The sequence below is a fragment of the Agelaius phoeniceus genome, chromosome 27, assembly GCF_051311805.1.
Source record: "Agelaius phoeniceus isolate bAgePho1 chromosome 27, bAgePho1.hap1, whole genome shotgun sequence".
Classification (NCBI taxonomy): Eukaryota; Metazoa; Chordata; class Aves; order Passeriformes; family Icteridae; genus Agelaius; species Agelaius phoeniceus.
This window is the reverse complement of record NC_135291.1, coordinates 5,458,060-5,485,925: the sequence shown is the minus strand read 5'-3', so window position 1 is coordinate 5,485,925 and position 27,866 is coordinate 5,458,060. Positions and strand designations below refer to the sequence as shown.

Genomic DNA, 27,866 nt, shown 5'->3' with positions numbered 1-27,866 from the left:
CCCCCTGTGGCCGCAGCCACGGGACCATCGCCCCCAGCTCGTCTTGCAGCTCAGTGGGGAGGGGGAGCTCGTCCCAAATCTATCGGGGGGTCCCTGAGAGGGTTTTTTATTGGGGTGTGTTTGGAGCTTGCAGATTGTGGAATTGACCCCAAATATCATCTGGTGTCTCTGGGAGGTTTTGTTTTCTCTGTGTGTGTAGGTTTGGATCTTGCAGGACCCCAAAGCTGAGCCCCTTGGGGGGGATCTTTGGGGGCCCACGTGGCCATTGCCCAGTATGGGCAGGGGAGGACATTGGTCCTGGGGACTGCCGGGAGAGCAGAGGAGGGGAACCCCTGGGACCCCCAGAGTGGGGAGAGCAGAGAGGGGCGATCCCAGAGCTGGGGGACCCCGGCAGACTGGAAAGGGGGGGAGCCTGGAGAGGAGGGACCCCTGGGACCCCTGGGATCTCAGAGTAGAGCATCAGGGGAGAAGGGCCCCCATGGACCCCCAAAAGGCCCTGGATCATCCCTGAGCAGGACGCCAGAGAATGGAGAAGCCCTGGAACCATTGGACCCCCATGATCCTAAGGAAAGGAAACCTCTTGAACCCCAAAAGTGGGGAGATCAGCAATAGGGAACTGCTGGGAGAGTTTTTTGGGGCTGAATCTTGACATTGTGGGGATTTTCATGGACACAAGACTCCTGCTGACTTCTAGAGATGGACCTGGCCAGGAGGAGCCTCTACTCCAAGGCGCTCCCACATTGGTTTCCCCAAACCAGGGTCTGTCATTCCCAAGCTGTGGCCAGATGGAGGAGGAGGAAAAGGCCCAGACATTCCGCACGAGGAGGGGCTGCAAACCCAGCCCAGGGAGCTGCAGGGAGGAAAGAGCCCCCCTGAGCCAGGAAGGCGGCCTGAGATCCAGCCAGAGCTCAGAGCTGGTGGAGAAGCCTCATGGCAGGGAGAAGCCCCACAAATGCTTGGAATGTGGGAAGGGTTTCAGCTACAGCTCCACCCTGATGGAACACCTGAACATCCACCCTGGGGAGAGGCCCTGGGAGTGTGGGGAATGTGGGAAGAGCTTCAGTGGGACCTCCGACCTGAGCAAGCACCACAAGATCCACACTGGGGAATGGCCCTGTATGAGTGCTTGGAATGTCAGAAGAGCTTCAAATGGGATTCTGTGGTGTCTTGTTCTTGGTTCACTCCAGCCCCCCCATCCTAAGTATTAATGGTTTTGTCTTGGAATTCCCCTGCTTCGAGCAGTTTTATGTCAATCCTTTTGCCCCTCCTGTGTTGCTATGGTTTCTTTCATGTATCCAAGTTTTCCCCTCCCCAGTCCCCTTGTCCGTCACCCGGCGACCCATCCTCTTCTTCTAGGCTCTTCTCTCCAAGGCGTCGGGTGATTGGTCAGGGGCTGGGGCCCCTCCTCAATTTTTCCTTGATTTGTTAACCTGTTCTGTCACTTTTAGTATGTATCCAAGTTTCTGTGTCCGGATTTGTTGTTGGAAGTTTACACCCATCCCCACCCCCTGCCTTTATAAGTTGTTACATCCCAGTTGCTCCTCGCTCAGGCAGCTTCCCCCTACCTTGCTCCCTGTAGCTTCCCTCAGTTCTCCCATTTGTTGGTCAATAAATCCAACGTTTCTCCCTTCACTGCCTGAGTCCTCTCTTCGTCTCTGCGCGCTTCGTGGCTATCGCTCTCTTGTGAGGCTGTGACCCACAGGTGCGGACCCGACTCCGAGTCGGGCAAGCACCCAGACTGCGTGCTGGGCTGTGAGCAGCCGGGTCTCTTGCAATCAGCGCAGCCGCAGGCTTGGTGCCCAACGTGGGGCGGCCAAAAGCAGCGTCTGGACGCGTCTGCTGTGATCGCCTGGGATCGTCCCAGAGGACTGTGATCTGGACCTGTATCTGACCGCCTTTCGTATTTGGATTACAAATCCTATTGAGCGACAAGCCACTCCTCAGTGTAGCACGCTCTTGTTTTAGAGAGTGGTGCTCCTAGGAGATAAGGACAGCGCCCTCTCCAGCATCCAGAGAGACTGTCCTGCGTGCAGAGCCTCCCCTGCGTTGCAGTTTTGGTTCGTCCCGCCGACAGGGTGAGTTTCTTGTGGCCGTTTTCGGTGTCACCACCTTACCCCTCTCGGTTTCATTCCGATTTCTTGCTTTTCTATTTCTCTCTTTTGGGGTAAGGGCCGGATTGGGACCCCCTTTTCTACCTTTTACTTTCAGTTTCTTTAACGCTTTCCTGCAACGTTTGGGTTGAGTTGGGTTGCAGACCTCCCCAGTTAACATCTCCGAGGGATGGGTGCGAAATTGTCTGCATCCCAGAAGGGAGTCTATTACCAAGTTGTGGGATCCCTGGGGGGAGGGAAAGTCAAGGTTAATAAGAAAGAAATTAAGAGTTTAATTCAGTGGCTGTTTTCGAACTTCCCTGACGTTTCTCCTGCCTCAGTTCTGGACCCTGCTTTCCTAAAGAAAGTGCAGCATAGACTGCAGAGAAATATCCAGACTGGAGAACGTTCCTTTGAAAAACATTTCTATTGGATTTCACTTCTCCTTCAAGCTCTGAGACAAAAATCTGATCCCTCGAAGCAGCCACCAAACCCCCGTTCGTGCCCCAGTTCTCCCCGACCCTCTGTTCCTATCCCTCGTCCCTGTCGCCCTCCTTCCCGTACCGAGTCCCGGGGGAAAGCAGACCGCGTCAGCCCCGCGCCAGGTGTCCACCATTCCCTGGGTTTCCCCTCGGCTCAGTCCCCTTGCCCTGTGAGACCTGGCCAGTCTCTCAGAGAGCCTGATCCTATACCCCTCGCTCCTACTTCCACCACCCCAGTTACAAAACCCAAAGTTCAGTTTCAGTCTCCTCATCAAAATGGCGACTTTAAGTCACAAGATGGCGGAGACTGTGTGGTTCAGGCGGGAAAACTCCCTTCTTCTTCCCATCATCCCTCTTGCTCCATCCCCAGATCCTGCCCTTCCCCTACTCCGCCCCGTCCAGCCCCTTCTCCTCCTCCTCCTCCTCCATCTCCTCCCCCGACTCCGCCCCCTTCTCCTCATTTCCCACCACCTCCAGATTTCCTTTTGGGGCCGGCAAGCTCCTCCCAAGGGGCAAGACACTCTGCTGTAGATCCTCCCACCCAGCTCTCACGCCACGCCTCCGCCTCCTCCGCTTCCGGTTCTCACGCCTCCTCTTCCGTTTCCCACGATTTGGGAGGGGGGGAGAGCGTGGGAATCCGGAAGCTGGGACCGGCTGCCATCCCATCAGCCGCCCCGGTTGCGTTTCACCCAGTGGGGGAAGGCGTGACGCTGGCGCAGTGGGTCCCCTTCTCCCACTCTTCTATGAAAGAGTTGTGTAAAGCCCAAAAAGAGTTCGGGCGAGACTCCGAATATTTTCGGGGACTCCTTCAGGCCGTCCTCTCGGAGTCGGTAATCACACCAGCCGATCTCCGTAGAGTTTTCTCCTGCCTCCTCAACACCTCAGAGCAAGTGCTCTGGGAGGGGGCATGGAGAAAAGAAGTCCTAAGAGTGCTCCCATCCCTATGGAATAGCCCGAACTCCCGCCTTAGCACTGAGGGAGAAGTGCTTTCCATTGACCACCTTTTAGGAACCGGAGACTGGGCCGATGGTCACATTCAAGCAAGGACCATCCCAATAGAGGCGCTACAGCAGACTGCCAAGGCAGCTGAAAAAGCTTTCTTGGAGTTGCGGGCGGCAGCGCCTCAAATTCCGTATACTCGAGTTTTGCAGGGCGCAGAGGAACCTTTCCTTGAGTTTGTAGAGCGGCTCCGACGTTCAGTCAACAGTCAAGTGGAAGGCGAGAGCGTGCAGTCTGAAGTGCTGAAGCAAGTAGCGTTTCTGAACGCTAACCCAGCCTGCCGCGAAGCCATCAATAGCCTCCCCCTGGAGCCGCCTCGCACTCTCCGCGACATGCTCGAAGTGTGCAGGAAAAAGGTCCTCGTTCCGTCAGCTGCCAGTGCACCACCCACAGTCATTCGTCGTCCAAAGCCGCCATCTCCACAAGCTGCCGCCGCCGCGGAAGAAGCCGGTCCATCTGCCGAGTGCTGCCCAGCCCTCCAAGGGACAGAACAACCACCTACCCCTGTTTCCGCTCCACCCGCTGCGCCTTGCCACTTATGTGGCAAGGTTGGGCACTGGATGCCCCAGTGCCCATTGAGAAAACAATTCTACGAATTTAAAAGGCAGCAACAGGGAGCCCCAGGAAGGGCACCTCAAAAAAACTGATATGGCAGCGCAGTGCCCCCCTGCGCCAAGACAGAAATCAGGAGGCAGTCCTTGGTGCTTTGACATCTGGAGGGAGGGGGGAGGATGAAGGGAGCCAGCCTCCATCCACCGACTTTGACCATTTACCGGACTTGACATTCTACCAATCTCAGCCATCTTTAACTACCTTGTCTTGTGTTTCGTCCTGCAGGTTGCAGCTCGCAGAGCCGATCCATCTCCGCTCTGCAGAATTCCACCAAGTGACCGTGCTTCCTGAGTGCCCGGAGGATTGGGAGCGGGTGAGCTGTAAGTTTGTCGTGTTTGGTGACACAAAGACGACCCCACCAGGGGTGAGTATTGTCCCAGGTCTGCTACCGGCTGGCCTGGAACAATTCTCACTCCTGCTGCACTGTGTCTGTCCTCCTCTCTTCCTGCCCAAGGGGCAAATCATCGCTCAAGCCATTCGTGTGGCAGAGCAGAACCCAACCACCACATCTTCACTGAGAGCTCAACACAATTTACTACAGCAACATTCGGTAGCCTGGGCCCAAGCCCTTGGACAAGAAAAACCCAAAGTTATGTGTATGCTTTCCAAAGGAGGGGAGAAAGTCGCAATGTACGGCCTTTTAGACACAGGGGCAGATGTCACAGTCATTCCCTCTTGGGAATGGCCGTCGCATTGGGATCTGCAAAACGTTCCAGGGTGGATTCGTGGTGTAGGGGGCCTTCAATTAGCTAGACAATCAAGGAGCGTTGTGCAAATTACGGGGCCAGACGGACAATTGGCTTCCGTCCGTCCATTCGTTTTAGATTATACAGAGCCCCTGTGGGGAAGAGACCTCTTGGCCCAGTGGGGAGCCAAAATTGACCTACCAGCAGCTCCCCAGGTTTTTCGGGCAGCGGCCACTGAAGAGCGCCCCACCTGGAAATTGAATTGGCAGTCAGATACACCAGTCCAGGTGGCGCAGTGGCCGCTCAATAAACAAAAATTAGCGGCGCTCAACGAGCTCGTGCAAGAACAAGTGCAAAAAGGTCATTTGGTAGAGTCCATGTCGCCCTGGAACTCCCCAGTTTTTGTTATCAAAAAGCCTAACAAAGATAAGTGGCGACTCTTGCACGACCTCAGGCAAATTAATGCCATCATAAAAGACATGGGGTCTCTTCAACCAGGGATGCCCTCCCCAGCAATGCTCCCCCGAAATTGGAATCTGGCCGTTGTTGATATAAAAGACTGCTTTTTCCAGATTCCCCTACACCCGGAAGATGCACCGCGTTTTGCCTTCACGGTTCCCTCCATCAATCGTGAAGCCCCAGGCAAGTGCTACCACTGGACAGTTCTTCCTCAAGGCATGAAATGCAGCCCTGTGATCTGCCAGTGGTATGTCGCTTCCCTGTTGTCCCCGATCCGTGCAGCAGTGGGGGACGTCATCATCCATCATTACATGGATGACATTTTGATTTGTGCGCCGACCGATGACTTGCTAGCCCATGCTCTTGACCTGACAACCAATGCGTTGATTGCTGCAGGATTTGAATTGGCGCAAGACAAAATTCAACGGATGCCGCCTTGGAAGTACCTTGGCCTTGAAATCACAAAGAGGACCATTGTTCCTCAAAAATTGGCAATCAGAACAAACATCAAGAGTTTGGCTGATGTCCATCAGCTGTGTGGGTCTTTGAACTGGGTAAGACCCTGGCTGGGAATTCCAACTGAAGACCTAGCCCCCCTTTTCAATTTGTTGAAAGGGGGAGAGGAGCTCTGTTCTCCCAGGGCCCTTACCCCGGAAGCCCAGGCAGCGCTGGAAAAGATCCAAAGCTCAATTGCAGCCAGACAGGCCCACCGTTACCAACCGGGCCTGCCCTTTCGTTTTATCGTCCTGGGGAAGTTGCCACACCTCCACGGGTTGCTTTTTCAGTGGGACAATAACATCAGGAAAAGTAAGGGCCAGAGCTCAGAGGACCCCCTCTTAATCATAGAGTGGGTGTTCCTCAGCCATCACCGGCCCAAAAGAATGACACAGCCACTTGAGCTGGTGGCAGACCTGATCCGGAAAGCGAGATCGCGGATCAGGGAGCTGGCAGGTGTGGACTTGGAATGCATTCACGTCCCTATTAAATTCGAATCGGGCCACCTCAAAATGAGGATGTTTGAGAATGTCTTCGAAACCAACGAAATGCTTCAGTTAGCTCTGGATAGTTACACCGGCCAAATTTCTGTCAATCGGCCGGCCCACAAATTATTCAACCAAGAATTTACGTTAACACTCAAATCTATTCAGAGCAGAGTCCCGCTCGATGCCCTAACTGTTTTTACAGACGCATCCGGAGCATCCCACAAGTCAGTAGTGACTTGGCGGAATCCTCAAACTCGACAGTGGGAGGCAGACATTGCCGTGGTAGAAGGTTCGCCACAAGTAGCCGAGTTGGATGCTGTCGTTAGGGCATTTGAGAAGTTCTCGGAGCCTTTTAATTTGGTCACAGATTCGGCATACGTAGCCGGTGTAGTGTCCAGAGCAGAGAGTGCTATCCTTCAAGACGTCTCAAACATCCGACTTTTTGAATTGCTCTCGAAGCTTGTCAAACTAGTCTCCCACCGAGAGCAACCCTTCTACGTGATGCATGTCCGGTCTCACACTGATTTGCCAGGGTTCATTGCGGAAGGCAACAGGCGTGCAGACGCCCTTGCCTCTCCTGTTCAGGTGGCCCCGCTCCCTGATCTTTTCGGACAGGCCAAACTTAGTCACCAGCGATTCCACCAGAACGCTCCTGGTCTGGTTCGCCAGTTCCACCTCACACGCGAACAGGCCAGGGCGATTGTGGCGACATGTCCCCAGTGTCAGTCCCACCAGATGCCATCTATGAGCCTGGGGACAAACCCTAGAGGGCTGTCAAGCTGCGAAGTGTGGCAAACAGATGTCACGCATATCCCTGCATTTGGCCGGTTGAGCTTTGTGCATGTTTCTATCGACACCTTTTCCGGCGCTATCTATGCTTCCGCCCACACAGGTGAGAGGGCGGCTGATTGCATGAAGCATCTGCTTCAGGCATTCGCTGTCCTGGGCATCCCCAAACTCATCAAAACAGACAACGGGCCAGCGTACACGTCCAAGGAATTGCGCCAGTTCCTGCAACAATGGGGAATAGAACATAAAACAGGCATCCCCTATTCCCCGACAGGCCAAGCCATGGTGGAGAGGGCCCACCAGAGCCTGAAAAAGGTTCTCGAACATCAGAAAATGGCGATGAAGGTAGAGCCTCCCCACATCCGTCTCGCACGAGCAATGTTCACGCTTAATTTCCTGAACTGCTCGTTCGAGAACCTCAATCCTCCAATGGTACGGCACTTCGGGAAACACAATCAACTGCAGCCTGAATCCAGGCCTCCGGTCCTCGTCAAGGATCCGGAGACCTGGAAGACGGAGGGACCATTTGATCTTGTGACCTGGGGGAGAGGTTACGCTTGCGTTTCCACTCCCTCAGGCCCGAAGTGGGTCCCCTCAAAATGGGTACGGCCTTATGTACCCAAAGGAACGAAGCACAAGGCAACCGTCAGCCAAGTCCAAGTCGCTCACTGGAGGCGGAAGAAGAGGCCCCCTGACTTTCCTCATGTTATCCCAGAAATTTGCTGCCTGTTCAATGCAGATCTGTCCGACCCTTGAGTTCCTGATGTTTCTAACACTGTATTTTTCAGTTTCGTTTAGACATGGCACCAACCCTGACCGGCCTTCTCCTGTTTACCACCACCCTGTGGTCCACGCAGCTTGCCATCAACGCGTGGATCGTCCCCCAGCCCAAGGCAAACGTCTGGCGAACTCTTGCTGAGGCCCTAGGACAAGATCACCTCTGCGTAGACACCGGCGCGGCAAAGGACCCGATGTCGTCTTGCCTTGTGGGGATCCCTCTCCCCCCCTCAGAGTTACCCCCTCCTTTTAATTATGCCTTTTCGTTGTCCACCACCCGCGAAGCTATCGCAACCTTCTGGAGCGCCTGGAGAGACGGAGTCCGAGGCCTTGTCCCTTTAGACTCCGAACCCCAAGAGCTCCATTTGCTCGGCTCCGCAGCTGCCCCTGTTTGCATTCAGTTTCGATTTACCCCCCGTCCTGGAGAGAAAGGGTACACGGTCCTGAACCCGTCCGATCCTAGGTATCAGGCCGCCCGGTGGTGCAAGAAACCCATTAAGGTTCCACTCTCTTCCACCCCGGGCGGGAAGCCGATGGCCCTCCCCCGGGGCATTTTTTTCATTTGCGGAGACCGAGCTTGGGCAGGCATCCCCTCTCACCACATAGGAGGCCCTTGCGCATTTGGTCGGCTGTCGCTGTTGACCCCCAACATTACTCAAATTTATGATTGGAGAAACAAGAGTCTCAGCCTGAATTCGACCTCTGATTCGGCCCGCGCAAAAAGAGACCTAAAAGATCTTGACCCAGACTGTGACTCAGTCGTTGAGCATTGGGCTAAGCCAAAAATCGTAGCACTCACCCTCTTTTTGCCGTGGGTGTCTATCGCAAAGTCTCTAGGCGAATTGGCCCGCCTAGAGTGTTGGGTGGAGAAACAAGCCAATTTTACCTCAGCCGCCCTTTCCGACCTCCTATATGATGAGAAAATGACACGGCAGGCGACCTTGCAGAATAGAGCAGCAATAGATTTTCTATTGTTGCTTCACAATCATAAATGCGAGGAATTCGAAGGCCTTTGCTGCATGAACCTGTCCTCCCGAGCCGAAGATGCAAGAGTCGCCATTGACAAGATGCGTGGCCTCCTTTCTAACATCAAGCAACAGACTGCAGACTGGCTAGGAGACTTGTTTTCAGGGTGGGGGCTGTCGGGCTGGGTCGGGTCAGTCTTGAAATCCGTCGTTTATGTTTGTTTTACTTTAATCATTATTTTGATCTCAGGGGCAATTCTTTGGGGCTGCTTCAAGAGGCTTGTTGCCAAATTACTTGAAACCCCAGAAGTCTTACATCTACAACAAGCAAGCAATTTTCCTGAAGAAAACTCATGGGAAGAAAACTCTTTCCACTCAGAAGACAGCTATCCCTCCGACGACCCCAACGCCTCAGAAGGAAGTGCTCCCGGAGCAGCTCCCCTCAGAGACTGAGTTGTTTTAAGTTTATCCCAAAGACTGTTCAATTGAAAGAGTTTGTCCCTCCGCTCTCCCCTCTTCTTTTTAAACAAAAAAGGGGGAGATGTGGTGTCTTGTTCTTGGTTCACTCCAGCCCCCCCATCCTAAGTATTAATGGTTTTGTCTTGGAATTCCCCTGCTTCGAGCAGTTTTATGTCAATCCTTTCGCCCCTCCTGTGTTGCTATGGTTTCTTTCATGTATCCAAGTTTTCCCCTCCCCAGTCCCCTTGTCCGTCACCCGGCGACCCATCCTCTTCTTCTAGGCTCTTCTCTCCAAGGCGTCGGGTGATTGGTCAGGGGCTGGGGCCCCTCCTCAATTTTTCCTTGATTTGTTAACCTGTTCTGTCACTTTTAGTATGTATCCAAGTTTCTGTGTCCAGATTTGTTGTTGGAAGTTTACACCCATCCCCACCCCCTGCCTTTATAAGTTGTTACATCCCAGTTGCTCCTCGCTCAGGCAGCTTCCCCCTACCTTGCTCCCTGTAGCTTCCCTCAGTTCTCCCATTTGTTGGTCAATAAATCCAACGTTTCTCCCTTCACTGCCTGAGTCCTCTCTTCGTCTCTGCGCGCTTTGTGGCTATCGCTCTCTTGTGAGGCTGTGACCCACAGGTGCGGACCCGACTCCGAGTCGGGCAAGCACCCAGACTGCGTGCTGGGCTGTGAGCAGCCGGGTCTCTTGCAATCAGCGCAGCCGCAGGATTCAGAGGTCGTCACTCACCAGCACTTGCACACCAGGGAGAGGCCCTGCGAGTGTCCCGAGTGTGGGAAGAGCTTCGTGCGCTGCTCCAGCTCCATCCCCCATGGGAGGATCTGTGCTGGATGATCCCCAGTGATCCCCGTTGGGCAGAGCCCTGGTGACCCCTGTTCTGGGTGATCCCCGTTGGGTAAGGGGAAGGTGCTGGAGAGATTTCTTTCCCTTCTCCTTGTGCTGCTGTGATTTGGTTGGTAATAAATTCCCTCCATGTGCCCAGGCCGGGTCTGTTGTGCCCGTGCCGGATTTGCTGAGGGATCTCTCCCGGTCCTTGTACTCACCCACGTCATTGTTAAAGTGCATGAACAGTTGCCGGTTGTAGATGAACCTTACCTGTCCCCTGTTCCTGTACCAATAAACCCAGTTTGCTGCAGAGCATACACAGACTCATCCTGCCGACTTTGTCAGCTTTATAAAGGAGCCGTGAGCTCCGGGCTCCTGAGTGCCGGACGCTCCAAGGGCCTCGGCAGCGCCAGGACGCTCCAGACTGGGACAGCCAGGCAGGACAGGAGGAATCACTGCCCCTTTCCCCTCCCTGCTGCTCCATCTCCCAGCCCAGCATTGCTGCAGGACAGCCTCACTGCCAACGCCATCCTGCCAGGGATGGACTGGGGGGGATCTCCTTCCCCTTCCCTCTGGCATGGAGGCAAATCCCATCTTCTCCTTGTCCACCCTCCTTCTTCTCCTCATTCTGTCCTACGTCCATCTATGTTCCTTTCCCATCTCCTTCCTCTCCTCCTGCCTTTTCCTTTTCCCTTCTCCCTGTCTCTTCCTCTCCTTGTCCTTCCTCCCTCACGCACTGAGCTGTGGACAGAAACCAGGGAGAACAAATCCCTGCCACAGAACCTCGTGGAAGAGGCCATTTGGAACGGCTCCACGGCGCAGGAATCCAATGGGGAGGAAAAGCCCCAGAGATCCCACATGAGGAGGGGCTGCCAACCCAGCCTGGGGAGCTGTGAGGAGGTAAAAGCTTCCCTGTGCCCGGAAGGGTGTGGGGAATGTGAGAAGAGCTTCAGGCAGAGCTCAGCCTATTCCTGGTGCCTCCAAAACCGGCGGTGCCAGATGCAGAGATCCATGGGGATGCAGAGATCCCCCTGCAGCCCCCGGAGCAGCCACGCTGGAGCACGGGGATGCCTGAGAGGAGGCTGTGCCCCCGTGGCCAGAGGGGCCCCGCTGGAGCAGCCTGTCCTGGCAGGACTGACCCCGGGGCACAGTGACCCACGCTGCAGCACTTGGAGGGGGGCTGTGCCCCATGGGATGGACTCAGCTTGGAGAAGTTCCTGGAGAAGTCTCCGGTGGGAGAGAGCCCAGGGTGCAGCAGGGGAACAACTCCTGTCCCTGAGCAGAGGGAGAAGCCCCGGGGCATGAAGTGAGCACGGCCCCATTCCCTGTCTCCGGCATTCCCATCCTTTCCACGTTTGGACTGGTACATGAGCTGCTTTCTTGTTTCTCTTGGGTTTTTTTCCCACCACTTTTCCTTTGTCATCTATTTGCCAACAACAGATTGGCAAATAGAGTTTGAGTTATTTCATTTTCCACAAACTCCTCTTTTTTCGGCTAAAAGGTAATCTGATCCCATCCAATGGTGAGGTGTTGTGTTCCTCATTTCAGTGGATTGGTCAGCAGGAAGGTCAGGAGCTGGAGCTGTCTGGTTGGTTATTCCCAGGGCAGCTTGTAATCTAATGATGCCATTGAAATGAGAAATAGGTTCTGTGGCTCCTGACATGAATTGGTTTGGGTTCCCAGGGGCTGGTCCATGGTGTTATAGGATTTGTTCTGCTGGCCGTTCATCTTTTCTCCATTTTTGGCTGCGCTCTCCAGCAAGGACTGCATCAATTGACTGCTTTTCTCTACTTAAATCATGAAATACTTGGATTCCCAACTTATTTCCCTGAACTTGTGGTAGCAAGAACATTTCAGTGCTCTAATGCACCCTATATAACACTGACAGTGACAGCACATGTTGGAGTGGGCAGAGGGATGATTCCCCCCCATTTATTTATAGTGAAGTTTTCCCAACATTCTTCATTTGCTGTTTCCCTGTGCAGCTTCACCTGTTTCTGTTGCAGGGTCAGATATCCTCACCCTGGGCTCTGCCTTGAGCTGTGCAAATTCCATCAGTGCAAGCAGGCAGAGCTTGGGCTGAGGGGCAGAGGGAATGAGCCCAATTCCTGCCCCAGGCAAGAGACCCAGGTACATTGTCCAGGCTTTGCCCAGCAGTGTTCATTTGCATTTCTAAAGCTCCTCTGCAGGCTGCCTGGAATGAAGCTTCTCTTCCAGAGCATGACTCATATGCGCCCCACCCCAAAAGCCAGGGTTTGGGGTATTTTTAATTTTTGGGGTTTTTTTTGAAGAGTGTTCTATTAACGGTTTGTGAGTTAAAGGGTCACCTTTAAAGCTCTTCTAAACGCAGCCTGGAGGTAAACACCAGAAAACGCGGACCAAAATTTTGCCATCTCCACCAGCCAGGCAAAAACACACTGAAAAAGAATCCAAAGCAATAACGATATTTTCTACTTCTTCTGCAGAGAATAAAAACTGATTCTCACCCCCAAACCTAACTGACAATATGAAAGTAGGATTATTTAGAAAAAACATTCTCATGGTGTAATCTTATTCTAGGCAGCCCAGAGTGTGGGTGTGAGTGAGCCCCAGAGTGGAATTGTGCCGTGGTGCTCCCCAGCAGCTGTGGCAGTGCAGGCCCAGCCAGCGCTGAAGCTGCAGCAGTGGCAGCAAGGCTTGGCCGCAGTGGCTGGAGGTGCCAGAGGAGGGTGGCCAGGATTTCCGAGGGTTTGAGCAGAGGATCTGTGGGCAGGCCCAGGGGCTTGGCCCGCTGTGGAGCCCTGGCTGCTGCTGCGTTGCCTTCAGGGCAGGCTCAGTGGGGGCTCCCATGGTCCTGCTGCAGGCGGGAAGTGCAAATCTCCGGGGCTTCAGAGCCCCTGAGGCCAGGCTGAGGGGTCCCCCCGTGTTCAGCTGTGCTGGCGGCTGTTTCTGGCCTCAGGGACACTTGGCATGGGCCCCTTGGCCACCAGTGGTGCTGCTTTGCACTCCTTAGGCAGGAGCCGATGTCCTGGCTGGGTGTTGGCAACAGCAAAGTCCCAGGGCAGGCTCTGTGCCAGCCCAGCTTAGTTGTGGGTCACACACACCTCTTTCCACAGCCCCCCCTTCCCACCTGCCCAGGAAGCTGAGGCTGATTTTGTGTGTGACTCTCTCTCACACACAAACAAGACAACAATAAGGTACCTTTTACATTCACATCACCTATTACAAGTTTAGGTGTTTCTGGCCAGTCCCGGTGCTCTTGGATTTTCCTCAACCCAGCTGTGTTGGCCAACCCCAGGTGCTCTTGGGTGTAGGAGCGTCGGGGGGTAGGACGGTCGGGATGGACGGAGACGAGAGATCTCTGCAGCCAGGCCCTGGAACTTGCGGTTTATTGCAAAGGGCCCGGGTGCAGGGCCCTGCTTGGAGCTGCCAGGCACAGCTCGGAGCAGGCCCGAGAGAAGAGAGGGGTAGAGAGGATGAGAGGTTGAGAGAGTAAAACGTAAGAGAGCAAAAGCGTAAGAGAGTAAGGTTCCCATTACAACACAATAAATCTTCTTTTGTGTCGAATATTCTATTTCTCACTAGCCAATCTAGTACAAGATGCACGTCCTATAGCATTTACACACAGCCTATAAGAATCATTACATTACCACACTGTGTTACATTTTAAACCGTAAAAACTCCTCTTTGGACCCCTTCTGCCAAGCTGGCAGGATCTGCTCTGACCCTTGGATCTGTCTGCAAGCAGAGGGAATTGTTTCATTAAAAGGGGATTACCTTCAGTTGGGCCACACCATTGTTTTCCAGTTGTTCAGTAACTGAGGTATCTCAAAGCTTGCTTTCATTTCAATCTTGCTTATAGTTTCTATATTCTCGAAATCTTTTGCCAGACAATCATATTTATAAGGCTTTCCTGTTTCATCTTCCCCAACACTTGGGCATTTTTTTATTTCTCAATCCACCTGTGTTGTCCAATCCCAGATGCTCTTGAGCATATTCTCAATCCGGCAGAATTTTGCTTAACCCTGAATGCTCTTGGAATATTAATCCCTCAACCCAGCAGTTTTTAATTCTGGATGCTCTTGGGCACTCTTATCCCTCAACCCAGCAGGTTTTTAGGAGCCCCTTTTGTCCCATTTGCTAGTGGATTGGGCTAGGAAACTCCTCTGCTCCCTTCCTCCGAGGGGTCCAGCCCCTCTCTGAGACCCAGTCCCAGTTACCCCGGGGGATTCTCTCACTCCTTTTAACATTCACTTTGTCTCTTTACTGGCCACTTACCGCGGAAAGTCAGAAACGCAGCATGGGAGACTCCAGCACTCACTTGGCAGGTCTGGCACAACCAGCCCGCCTCTCATTCACTCACATTCATCCCCCCTGAGAAATACTTACCAATCCCTTTTCCTTCCCGAGTTCTTCGCGCACATTACTACTCTTAGGGGGCCAATTACCGCGCGGTTGTAGGGACCCTTTTTCCCTTGTCTTTGTTTTATTGTCTCCTTTTGTCCACCATAACCTGTGTCTGTCGGTCACCCCAGGGCAAACAGAGCGAGGCTGCCGAAGAGGGCAGGGGGCACCTTCCCCACTCTGACTCTCCTGAAGCACCGGCAGCGAGGTGTTGGTAACCATCCTCTGCTACCATAATTGTGAAAAACGCCAATCACTTGTTTTTAAAATTTTTAAGGTTTAATAGTAATAAAATGGTTATAAAAATAGTAATACAATTAGAGTAATAAAAATTTGGACAATTAGGATTTAGGACAATACAAGACAATGGAAACAAAGAGTTACAAACGGCTTGGGTACCTTTTCCTGGGCAAAGTAAGCCCAAAACAGGACACACGTTAATAGAGGATTAACTGTGAAAAACCATAGCCCATTGCATATTTGTACATCTCATACGTGATACATAAATTCCATTCCAACAAAGGATTCTGTCTGGTCAGTGTCAGCTTCTTCCTCTTCATCCTGATGGCATCTTCAGGGCTGAGCAAGGCAGGAACAAGTTCATTTCTTCTGATAATTGAGCAATAAAATATTCTTCTCTGAGAGATTTAGGTGTCCTGTGGCTGCTATCTGGTGTGAGTCCTCATTCCTTTTTTAAAAAACTATCCCACATACATAGTTTCTATTTTAACATTATGTTATAACCTAAAACTACATTTAACACACTACTTAAAAAAATTGTTACAGCATAACTTCCTAACATAACATGTATAATACTCATTTTAATGTTTGTGAAAAGCCAATCATAGACATTTTTCACACGGGCTCTGTCAGCAGCAGTGGAAAGAGCAGCCTAAGAGCAGCGGCTCCAATTGCCTTCCTCCAAAAACCTGAGAGAGGGACAGAAAACTGAGAGAGGGCCAGCAACTGCGCCCAGCCCCTACCCCCAGCCTGAATCCTCCGGCATCTCTGCACCCTTCCCCCGTCCCCCCCCTCCCCCGCTCCCGGGAAAACTCCCAAAAAAACAGAGGTCCCGAGCACCCAGCAATCAGCTCTCATCAGCAACTCAACCCTAACCCTAACCTTCTGACAGCTGCTAAGTTTTCTGCAAAATCATTCATTTCTCCAAGGACCCAAACCAAATCCTTAGAAGAAAATCTGGATCCTTCCATGTACAATCTGTATTTCCCAGATGTTCCTTGCTCCTCGTCCCTGTGCTCAGGGTGCCCTCCCCAGCCCGTATCCCAGAGCCGGTCCCTGTCCTGCCGCAGTGTCCAAAGGCGCCCCCCGGCGGGCAGGGCCGGCAGCTCCACGGGGCCGGGCAGCGGCCGGGGCGTCCCGCAGCCTCCTGGGGGCCGGGGGCCACTGCCGGCCCTGCCCGGGGCTGGTGGGGTCAGGCAGCGCCCGGCGCTGAGCCCCGGCTGCCCCACAGCCCCGGCCCGGCCCCGCAGCTCCCCCCGGGCCCCCAGCCCGTGCTCCCGGTCCCGCACCTCTGCGCCCGGTGCTGCCGCTGCCCCCCACAGAGAAACCCCCTGAAACCCTGACCTCCTTGTTTTCCTCTCCTGGAAACCGGGGATACAAATGATCAGGCGGCAAATGTTGAGGATAAGACCCTGCTGAAAAACATCCCAGTCCTCAGTATTTTTCTCTTCCTTCTCTTTTCCATCATCCTTTTCCTTCCCACAAAGATTCCTTCTGCAGCTTTTTGCCTTAAGCATATTGCTGCACACTCCCCCTCACCCAGTCCCTTTGCAGCACACCAACACCATCCATGCCCTGTTCTCCAAATGCGAGGGGAATTTGGGGAGGTGGGAGTGGGGCAGCGCCAAGGCCGGGCCCCCCTGCGCTGTCCTGGCGGGAGCGGCTGCAGTGGGACCGAGTGCGGGCGGGAGCGGCCGAGAGCCCAGCGCTGCCCCAGCCCGACCTGCCCCAGCTCCATCCCTGCCCCTGCCGTGGGATGCTGTGGGTCTGGGGGCAAGAGGGAGCCGGCAGCGGGTGCTGGGCCTGGGGCAGGAGGAGAAGGGAAGGAGAAGCAGGGTTGAGGAACAAAAGGGTCAAACGATGCACGTGGGAGGAGAAGGTGGGATTGTGCAGGAGAAGGAGGAATAGCAGGAGGAAGAGGAGTGTGAGGAAGAGTGGGGACACCGGAGGAGGAACAGGAAGAGGAAGCAGCACAAGGTTCCACCTCTCCCTGTATCTGCAGCCTCTGACCCCAGCCCCAGGAGCGTTGCCCCCCCCACATGCAGCAGGTGACAGGGGATTGGGATCCACGATTTTCCCGGGGGTGAATCCTGGGTGTTTTCTGAGCTTTCTTGGGCTAATTGTTGGTGCTTTGTTTTTTTGTGGGGGCTGAATCTTTATATTTGGAGGGGGCTTTTGCTGAATCTTGATGTTTGGGAAGTTATTGATCTGTGTCTTGATGTTTGGAGGACTTTTGTGCTGAATTGTGGTGTTTTGGAGGTTCTTAGAGACACAAGATGCCCAATGACCTAATGAGATGAACTTGGGCAAGGAGGAACTCCCAGTCCAAGGCACTCTCATCTTGTTTTTTTCTCCAAACCAGGATTTTTCATTCCTAGGACGTGTCTGGATGGAGGAGGAGGAAAAGCCCTGGAAATAGCGCACGAGGAGGGGCTGCAAACCCAGCCCAGGGAGCTGCAGGGAGGAAAGAGCCCCCCTGAGCCAGGAAGGCGGCTGGAGATCCAGCCAGAGCTCAGAGCTGGTGGAGAAGCCTCATGGCAGGGAGAAGCCCCACAAGTGCTTGGAATGTGGGAAGGGTTTTAGTCGGAGCTTAGATCTGATCCAGCACCAGGTGATCCACACTGGGGAGCAGCCCTATGAGTGTGGGGAATGTGGGAAGCGTTTCAGCTGGAGCTCCAGCCTGAGGCAGCACCAGGTGATCCACACTGGGGAGAGGCCCTTTGAGTGTGAGGAATGTGGGAAGAGCTTCAGCCACAACTCTGTCCTGATGCAACACCAGAGGATCCACACTGGGGAAAAGCCCTTTGAGTGTGGGGAATGTGGGAAGAGCTTCAGGCAGAGGGGCCAGCTGATGCAACACAAGATGATCCACACTGGAGACCAGCCTTATGAGTGTGGGGAATGTGGGATGAGCTTCTGCCAGAAGGGGAGCCTGATGCAACACCACAGGATCCACACTGGGGGAAAGCCCTATGAGTGTGTGGAATGTGGGAAGAGCTTTAGATACAGCTCTGGCCTGAGGAAACATGAGAGGATCCACACTGGGGAAAAGCCCTATGAGTGTGGGGAGTGTGGGAAGAGCTTCAGCATCAAGTGCCAGCTGACGGAACACCAGAAGATCCACACTGGGGAAAAGCCCTACAAGTGTGGGGAATGTGGGAGGAGCTTCAGAGGAAGCTCGGCATTGATTCGGCACCAGGTGGTCCACACAGGGGAACGGCCTTACACCTGCTTGGAATGTGGGAAGAGCTATGGGTGGCACTTTGACCTGAGAAAACACCAGCGCACCCACACTGGGGAGAGGCCCTACAAGTGTCCCCAATGTGGGAAGAGGTTTCACAGGAGCTCCGATCTTCTCAAACATGAGTGGATTCACACAGAGGAGAGGCCCTTCCGCTGCCCTGACTGTGGGAAGGGCTTCAAGCAAAACTCCACCTTCACCCTGCACCGGTGCATCCACACCGGGGAGAGGCCCTACGAGTGTGGGGAGTGTGGGATGAGATTCTCATTGAGCTCAACTTTCACCCGACACCAACGGAGGCGCCACTAAGGGAAGCCCTGTGAGTGCCCCGAGTGTGGGAGGGGCTTTGTGCGCTGCTCCAGCTCCATCCTCCATGAGAGGATCCACATGGGATTGTCCCCAGTGACCCCCGTTGGGCAGAGCCCTGATGATCCGTGGTCCTGGTGATGAAAGTTGGAAGGCATCTGGCTGGGGGGCTCCACATCTTCCTGGTTCTCTGAGGATACCTAGATAAACCCAGAGGCAGGAACATCCATCAGGACGCAGGCCAACAATGGGAATTCCTTGGGAAGAGCAGATTTGTCGAATTTCAACCCCATAAAATCTTTTGCATTCAATCCTATCTTCTGGTGACATCAAGGAGTACTGAATGGTCCCTGAGGTATATTCTGGGTTGACTATTTGGTGCTTGTATCCCCAGTCTGTTCTGTTTATGCTGAATAATAAGTTTTGACCTTCAAGACCTGTCCTGAGAGTGAAGGGGTAGAGAAGCAGCATGCAGTTTGTTTTCAGAAACTGCACTCGCTCTTCCACATTCCTGCTCTGGGACTGTGTTGTCTGCGGATGGACAGACAGCGGGACAGAGCTCTCCTTTGCTTTTAGTTAGTTTTAGCTAGCTGAACCAAACAAGTTCCTGAACTGTGGTGTTTTTTTCCCTTTTCTTTGGACCTGTTTAAACCTGCTCTGGCCTGAACACCAGAAGAGCACGGGCAGCTCACACCTGTGGCCCACCGGGCCGGGCCTGGGCCGCGGCATTTCCAGCACTGGAGGGACTGATAAGGGACTGAGTGAGCTGAGCTACAGCCCACAGAGGGACTTGGTGAGTTTGTCTCTCTTTTAGAGCAGCAAGAGGTTTTACTGTTTTGTTATCTTTATTGAAAGATAAAAATATCCATTCCAGAATACGCAGTTGATCTTCCCAGTTATCACTTCATTGACACGGTATTCCACATGTTATTTCATGGTCCTTCAAAATAAACACTTGAACACCAACATAGGTATCTAATCTGTTAACAAATGTGTGTGGTAAGGCTAATTCAATTTCTTCTAGGGTCTTTGCTGCTGGGGTCAGTTGCCTCTCATCAGTAGAGGAGGTGGTGCCTGACAGCAAATCATGCAATAGTTGCATCTGATGATTAGTTATGCCTAAATATGATCTAATCCAACCTATTAAACCAACCAATTTCTGTACATCAGTAGCAGTTTTAACATCAATGTCTAACTTCACAGGTTGAGGCATAACTTGAGTGCTAGTCACTAACATACCAGTATTTCCAAGGCATGTGTTCCTGCACTTTCTCTGGGGCAATGATCAGACCAAAAGCTTTCAAATTTGTCACAGCACATTGTTTAAGAGCTGATAACTGTTGTTTGTTATCAGATGCCAACAAGATATCATCCATGTAATGATAACAGTAGCAGTTATTAAATTGCTCCTGCACTTTTGACAAGACCTGTGCCACAAACCATTGACAAATAGTTGGCGAATTTTTCATGTCTTGGGGAAGTACCCTCCATTGATATCTTTTATTGGGTTCAGGGTTCAGCATGATTATGGAAGGCAGAGTAAAAGCAAATTTTTCTTTGTCTTGCTCAGCCAATGGAATAGTGAAGAAACAATCTTTCAGATCAATGACAACTATTTGCCATTCCTGTGGAATCATTGTAGGTGTAGGAAGGCCTGGTTGTAAAGCTCCCATTGTTGCCATTACAGCATTTATCTGCCGTAAATCATGTAAAAGTCTCCATTTTCCCGATTTCTTTTTTATTACAAAAACAGGGGTATTCCAGGAATATTTCAATATTTCCTGCTTGCAATTGTTCTGTGACTAGTTCTTGCAGGGCAGTAAGCTTTTTGCTAGTAAGGGGCCACTGGTCAACCCAGACAGGTTTATCTGTCAAGCATATCAAGGCTACAATTGGACGTTCATTCCCCTGCATCACAGTGGCCCCCATTAAAAATCCGTAGTAATTTTGACACCCCATTGAGATAAACAATGTCGTCCCCACAAACTTTGAGGAGCATCGGCAACATAGGGTCTGATGTTAGCTTGTTGGCCATCAGGATGTTTCACATTAATTACAATGGCTGACAGGCCACCTGTTGTAGCACCACCCAACCCCAGAAGTCCAAAACTTGCATGAGTGAGAGGCCACGATTGAGGCCAGCAAAGTCACGAGAGTATTGTGACATCTGATCCAGTATCAATCAAGGCTGTTACTGATATGGTTCCTGGATGACATCCACTGGCAGTGAGGATGCATGTCTTTTCTGGATGGTTCTCCGTAACTTTCTGAGCCCAGAACACTTGAGGTACCCCTGTTGATCCAAAACTTCCTGTGCCACGACTTCAGTCCACTGTATTCAGAACAGAACTCACAAAAGGTACAATTTGAGCAATGCAAGTTCCTTTCTGAATAGTGACAGGAGGGTCATAAATGGGTACCATAGCATGAATCTGTCCTAAATAATTAGCATCAATAAGTCCTAAATGCACATGAATACCTCTAAGTGTAGTTCTTGATCTTCCCATCAAAAACGCACTCAATCCCCATCCTATTGGACCATAGGCATCGAGGGGCACTTTGCACATTTCTTTTGTCAGAATGGTTACTGTGTCAGCGGTGGGTATATCAATCCCTGCAGACCCACTTGTTGCCCCTGAGTATTGTTCACAAATGTTTAGCTTTGCAGTGCTGGGGAGGCCCATATTTGCTGCTGTGGTTCTTGGGGTATTTGTTTTCCCACATGCCCATTTGCGCTCCTCTTCCTGTTTCCCTGCAACAGCTGACCATTTGCACGATATTTACTCCTGCATTGTTTAGCATAGTGCCCAAATTTAGCACAATGGTTGCACATAACGTTGCTGCTTGCATTTGATTTAAATGTTATTTTCTGGGTATTACACTGTGCCCTTACGTGCCCTTGCTGTCCACAATTATAGCATTTCGATGAAGGTCTTAGAACTGCAGCAAGAGCTGCTATTTTATGCTCTACTGAACCAACTTTTGAGCAAGGAGTAATCATTTCAGGCAATGTGGGTTCTCCAGGTAAAGTGTCAATAATCTTTCTGCAGCCTGAGTTTGCATTTTCTTTAGCCAAATGTATACAGAATTTGTGTCGCAAAGATTCATCATCTACCTGTTTTTCAATGGCTGCAGCAAGCTCTTCCACAAATTGCAAAAATGGTTCTCTCATCTCTTGTTGTATAGTATCATATCTCTGTTTTGGAGCTGCCATTTCCATTGATTTAATTAAAGCACTCGTGCCAATTTGCTGAGCTTGTGCCAAAATTGAAGGATCCCACCTTGCCTGTGAATCTGGGTTAGCAAAAGGCCCAGTGCCCAGTAGGGCATCAACACCCACAGCATGATGAGGGTCGTGTTGAGGCAACTGCATATTTGTTACAGCTGTCTGCTCAGCCACTCGCCTCCAAATTTCTTAAACTACACCGTATTGTACTGGCTGGAATGAAATAGTAGCAATATGCATGATGTCATAACGTGCAAGCATAACTGCATTAATTACACATATTAATTGCATTACCTCTGAGGAATTAATGCCATACTGAGCCACTTTGGATTGGAGATTTTGCACAACCTTCCAGACAAAGACGTGATGACTGTCATCCTGCCCTGTTCCAGGAGCTGCTTTAAAACCTGGAAAAGCCATAGGGTTATCACAGGCAACATTTGCATTAGCACTGTTCTCCTGAGGTACTCTTGGAGCACCTAACCTTTCTATCATGTTCCAATTCTTTTCTTCAGCTGCTTTCTTCCTAACAAATTCCCAAAATTCCTGAGGCTGTTGAGGAAGCCCAGTTACTTGACATGGGGGCAAAGTCCATGGGGCAATAAGGCTGGAGCTATTAGAAGGTGAACTGTCAACAGTTCCCTGCCCCAACTCCGATGTTACTGCGGGCGACTCATCACTTGATTCGCTGTCGCTGTCACTGTCAGGTAACGGAGGATACGACCTTGCAGATTGTTCATGCAGCTCAGAGGGGAGCGAGGGGGCAGATGGCTGGGCTAGAGCAGAGGGAAACAGGGGGGCAGACGGCTGGGTTTCTCTCTCTGCTAAAGACATTTCAGCTACCTGGTGCAGTGGTGTGGTGTATACAGGCACCATCAGGAGCTGCTGCGCAGCTGTGACTTAAATTGAGTCTGAGAAGGAGATACTATGGCAGTTTGCCCAGAAGTTTTAGCAGCTGTCCCAGAAGCTTTGGCATCCAGCCCAGAAGCTCTGGCAGCTTTCCTGGAAGCTTTGGTAGCCTGCCTGGTAACTTGCATGGCACCTGCACCTTCTTCAAGGATAGATTCACCAAGTTCCCCATCAGAGGCCCCCTCTGCCTCATCCCCCTTGTCAATTTCTGTTATCAACACTGATTCTTCATCTGCGTCCTGCTCTGTTTCTTCTCGCTCTGTTTTCCATTCCTTTAATGCCTCAAAAAGCGATCCCCAGGTAACAGCTAGATCAACAACAGTTTTATCTCCCACTCAGATGACTTCCCACAGTCTGTCCCCGACTTTTTCCCATGCTTTAACACTAAATGCTGTGTCAGGATCAGTGCCAAAATCCTGTGATTTAGCTCACAGCAATATACTACGAAGGGCATAGTCTGAAGTATTAATTCCCTTATGTCTTAACAAAACTTTCCATGTAGCCAAAACAGTCTCTTCTTCATTAGATAAATTATTTCCCATTATTACTAGTTGGTGGCTCACCTACTTCCAGGTGTCTTGATAGGAGAAAATCAGGTCTGGGCTTCCCTGTGGCTTCCACCCGCCATTCTCAGCTGCACCAATGCTGCCTCCCCCACTACGTCCCAGTGAGTCATGGCTGCCAGTCTCTAGGAGCCCATATGGGTTCAGATCAAGTATGTTCTTAAGGGTGTTGAATCACATCAGGGTCACCAGATGTTGCTGTCAAGGCAGTCATGACACAAGGCAGAGACCACAAGCAGTCTCAGATGGCAACTCTTTATTATTGAACATGGCTGACCTTTTATACCCTTTCTAATTGTTTATATTTCTTCTACCCTAACTACTGGCCACAATAAATCAACATAAAAGCATTAGGGATAAGTTACAGTGACTTCAACTGACTTTCTAAAAATACTTCATCCAGCTGCAAAGTTCTCCTATCTTTCTTCAATTCCTTACTTTTCTTGGTCTCCTTAGTTACAGCCTTGGAGAGAATCCTTATCAACTTCTTGCTTCTTACCTTTCTTCTCACTCCTTTAGCTAACAGGCCCGCTGTTGGCCCCTTCCACACAAAGGCATTTGCTATACCAGCCCCCACAGTAAGGTTCATTAGTAAGGGTTGCCCTATGCTGAAGGCACACAGGTGGTTACATGCCTCTATCATTTACAGCAGGGTGGGCTCCTCCTTAGACAAGGACTTCAGAAGTTTTTTACAATTCTCATTAGCATTTTCAGCAGCTAATTTTGAAAGCAACACCTCTCTGGCAATGTCATTCTCAATTTGTCTTTTAAGAGCTTGTTTCAAGCAGCCATTGAATTGCATATAAGGCTCTGCCAGTCCTTGCTTTGCATAAGTAAATACTTTTTGGGGGGCTCACAGCATCAGGAACCTTTAAAACTGTGCTATGCACAGCTTCAGTAATACCCTCAAGGGCCTCACTAGGAATGTGGGTTTGCCCAACAGGGTCTGAGTGGCTTCCTTCTCCGGCCAGGTGGTCAATCATGAGGGCTGCAATATTCAGGTTTGCATGTCCCACAAATTTCACAAACAAAGCTTCTAACCCCTTTTTCCACTGAGCGTCTGTGGAGGCCGGTGGGCCTACAGAACAAAGGCCATTATAGGCCTTTGGACAGACAGACAGACCCCAAGTTGGAGAAATCTCCCCTGTTCAGGGCAATTGAGCAGACCCTCTTCCAGGATGCTTTGTTGTATATGCAAATGTACCCAGTTCTACCTCCCTGGTTGGACTGTTGGCCTCTCCCTCCCTTTTTCCTTATATTTATGTCCTTGAATGTTCTCCCTTCCCTGCTTATCCATTGGCCCCATATTGCCTCAGTGTCCCACCCTCTTTACCCTATTGGTTGCCACCCCTTGTCTCTCCTCTGTACTGCCCTGAGCCCTCAGCCCATTGGCCCTGATGCTCTGCTCTGCCCCCCCTTGTCCCCTGTATTTAAACCCGCACCCTCCACTGTTCTTTTTGTCTTTGTCCCTGAACTCCTTTGTGCGTAGCTGGAATAAACCTCCTTCTCTGGCGTCCGTACAAAGACCCTTCCCATTTCTTTGTCGTTGGTGATTCTACAAGAGAAGTGTGTACTGCAGTGATCGTGTGTGTGTGTGTGTGTGTGCCTGTGCCACCGAGTGGCTTCATTACTGGAGACACTTCTGGAAGGTCACGGCTCCGCTGCCTCTCACTCCACCACCAATGGGTTTGTGGCTTGTGACAGCTGGCAGCCTGAACAGGGACCTGTTCGGAGCATTCCTGGAGGTGTCTTCAGTAGCTTTTTGGCTACTGAAGTTAAGCCATGTTCGGAGCAGCCAATTCCCAGAGGAGACTCCTAAGTTTTATTGGGGGAATCGCACAGGCGACCAGCAACCTTCTTGAGGCGAGAAGATCGGTTGAAGCTGACGGACAACCTGGAGAGGTTTTGTTGACCCACTGTCATGTGAGTACTATATTTGGGGGTCACCCTTTTTTGTCTTTCCTTTGCCTTCTTTTCCTCTTGGATGTTGGGAGAAAGTGTGGGGATGGGAGCCAAACTGATCCACCCACACAGGGAAGTTTATACCCAAGTTAGAGGAATCCTTGTTGGAGAAAATTTTCATTTTTCAAAGGGAGATTTAAAATGTTTTATTAATTGATTGTTTAAGTATTTTCCTGATGTTACGAGGGAATTCATTCTAATGAGTTCTGGGACCATATAGGGAAAAGGTTCTATGTTCTTTGAGTTAAAGGGGATCTTTCAGTGGGGAAATTTTATCCTTTGACCTTATTGTTACGTCTGTAGAAAATGCGGGGAAACATTCGGGCCTCCAGTTTAACACCCCTTCTCCCTGTTCCTCCCCTCGCATCCCTAAACCCTCTTCCCTGCCTCAGGGAGGATCGGGAGATGGATCCTGCCAGCAGGCGCAGGGTTGCTGCCATCACCCTGACATCTCCCAGTGTCCTCTGTCCCCTCTCCAGGGCAGCACTGGCCATGCTGCCTTGGGCTCTCTCCTAACCCTCTTACCAATGCCCACATACCCAGTTCTACTACCCCCAGTTGTTCTCCCAGATGGTGCCAGGAATGTGGCCAGCCCCGCCATCTTGTCTTCTCCCTCTCCAAGTTTTTCTGCCCTTTCTCCACAAAATGGTGCTGACCCCACAAAGGCAATGGCCATTTTGTCACCTCCCTGTTCTGCCAAAAATGATGCCTCTGACCCTCCTCCCACTTTCGCTATTCCTGTAATCGCGCCCTGCCCCTCCCTTCTGTGTCAGGAAGTGTGTCCATGTTGGGACTTCCCCTCTCTATTGGGAATCCCTCCCCATTGTGCACACCCCATCCCTACACCCTCCTCTCTTGACTCCTCTCCTGATGGTCCCTCCCATTCCCATTCCCACAACACTGGAGTCAGAAGTGGTGATGACAGCGACCAGAAGGAGCCCATATTGGCTTCCACAGCTGCCCACAAACAGGCAGATTCTGGCTGCCCCAAGAGGCTCCATGCAGTCATCAAGTGCCCTCCATCCTCCTCGGAGGATGAAAATAGGGATTCTGCAGACCCGGATTCCAGTCCTGAGTCTGAGGATCACTGGGCCATGCTGCAGAGGGAAGCCACTGGGAGGGCTCAGAGCTCACCAAAAAGATTGTGGGCTTGCAAATTATATGTAAACACAGCAGAAGGGTGACTGCAATCAATTCCTGGGAGCCGATCCCCTATGGAGAATTGAAGGAGCTCTGCAAAGTGGCTAAGGAATATGGTTGGGGGTTGCATTTCTTAAAAAACTTTCTGGAAGCCACCTTCTCTGACCGTGTCTTGGTCGTGCATGAAAATAAAAATATCATGAATTGCCTACTCTCCCCGTGTCACGATCCATCCTTATGAACGGGTTTCGTGATTGTTCGTGGATTTGATCTCAGGGTGCAAAGAACCGACACGGCACAGGGGGGTTTGCAGTGATAATCAAAACAAATGCACTTTATTGAATAACCAAATGCATTGGGGAGGAATTGGGGAAAAAAGGGAAAAATAAGGAAAAGAGGGAGGAAGAGAAAGGAAGGTATATAGCTACCAAACATAGAACAGCCAAGTCCTTTGATGTCCAGCCAATGGAGTTCACCAGGTCACGTCTGGGGAGATCTTGAAATCTCTCGCTAACTCAGAGGTTTTTATTAGGATAACTCTATTGGAAATTGCCGGGGAGGGGGGAAACAGATACAATAAGGAATAGATGTAACAGGTAGTCCATGTTCTCAGCAGCAAACGAGAGCCATTGTCTTCTTGGTCCAGCGGTCACAACCTGCAGGCAAATATCTCGCTTTGGTCAGCTTGCCTCCCCCACACACCTGCCCCGGGCTGGGGGTTTCAGTGCCAGTCCTTGGAAGGAGCAGAGGGGCCTTTCCACATGGGGGTTTCATGTCTCGGTCTTTGATGGAGAGGCTCCTTACATCTCAGTCTGTCTGTCATGGTGGTTGTAAAACAGGTGAGGGTCTTCTGTGGGGGGATCACCCAAGACTCAGGAGAAGTCCAGCCAGGCCGAGAGGTGGGACAGCTTCCAAGGCTATTGCTGCAAAAAGGCAAGATGCCCCCTTCTTCTTTCATTGGGCTCAGTGCAGCATACAGCAAACAACACCTGTGAACAATAGCTTAGCACTGTGCTCAGGTCTTGGAGCCGTTGGCACGTAACTTTCTCCAACAGGGCCAGAAACTTCAGACAAGGGTCTTTTCTTCAGTGGTCCCCAATGACGATTGTGAGGCAGATGAGAGAAACTTTGGACAGAGTCTCACACCTCGGTCGAGTACATGCTGTGGGAGAGGCAGTAAAAAAGGCATCTCAAATCACTGGTGGACACATATTCAAAAGATGCCAACAAACCAAATTTAAGCCTTGAACAAATGGCAAGAGAAGGTGACTTCCAGAAGCCACAAGACCAAGCAAAGGACTTAAAAGAAGCTGCACTCGGTGACATCACCACTGCTGCAAAGACATCCCTGCTCCTCACTCTCGATGACACCCTACATACACAGAGCTTCACTAACATTAAACAAGGGCAAGTGAAATTTTCATGAAATTTGTAGACAGACTTAAAGTTGCACTTGAGTGACAAATAGAAAGCCCAGAGGCCAAGGAAGTGCTAAATAAAATGGCCTTGGCAAAGGCAAACAATGAGTGCAAAACAATATTAAGACTCTCCCCTTTGACCCAGAACCTACAATCAACCACATGGACGAGGCCTGCACCAAATTATCTTCCACTGAACACACTGTGGCAAGGGCAATCTCTAAGGGAGAGGGCCTTTTTAACATCCCAAGACGCTGCAAAATCTTTTAATTGTGGGGAACTGGGCTTTTTTTTGAAGGACTGTCCAGAATACAAAATGCCTAAAGACCAGCAGCCACCAAAGGG

At 51.3% G+C, this 27,866-nt stretch overlaps 1 protein-coding gene across 1 annotated transcript in view; it reads left to right on the top strand.

Moving 5' to 3' along the window:
* Positions 1-27,866, top strand: part of LOC143695915 (uncharacterized) — a 243,196-nt gene that overhangs the window by 91,562 nt on the left and 123,768 nt on the right. The window contains 2 exon segments of the mRNA XM_077191112.1: positions 937-1,111; positions 17,298-18,236. Coding sequence (XP_077047227.1) covers positions 937-1,111; positions 17,298-18,236 — 1,114 coding nt within the window.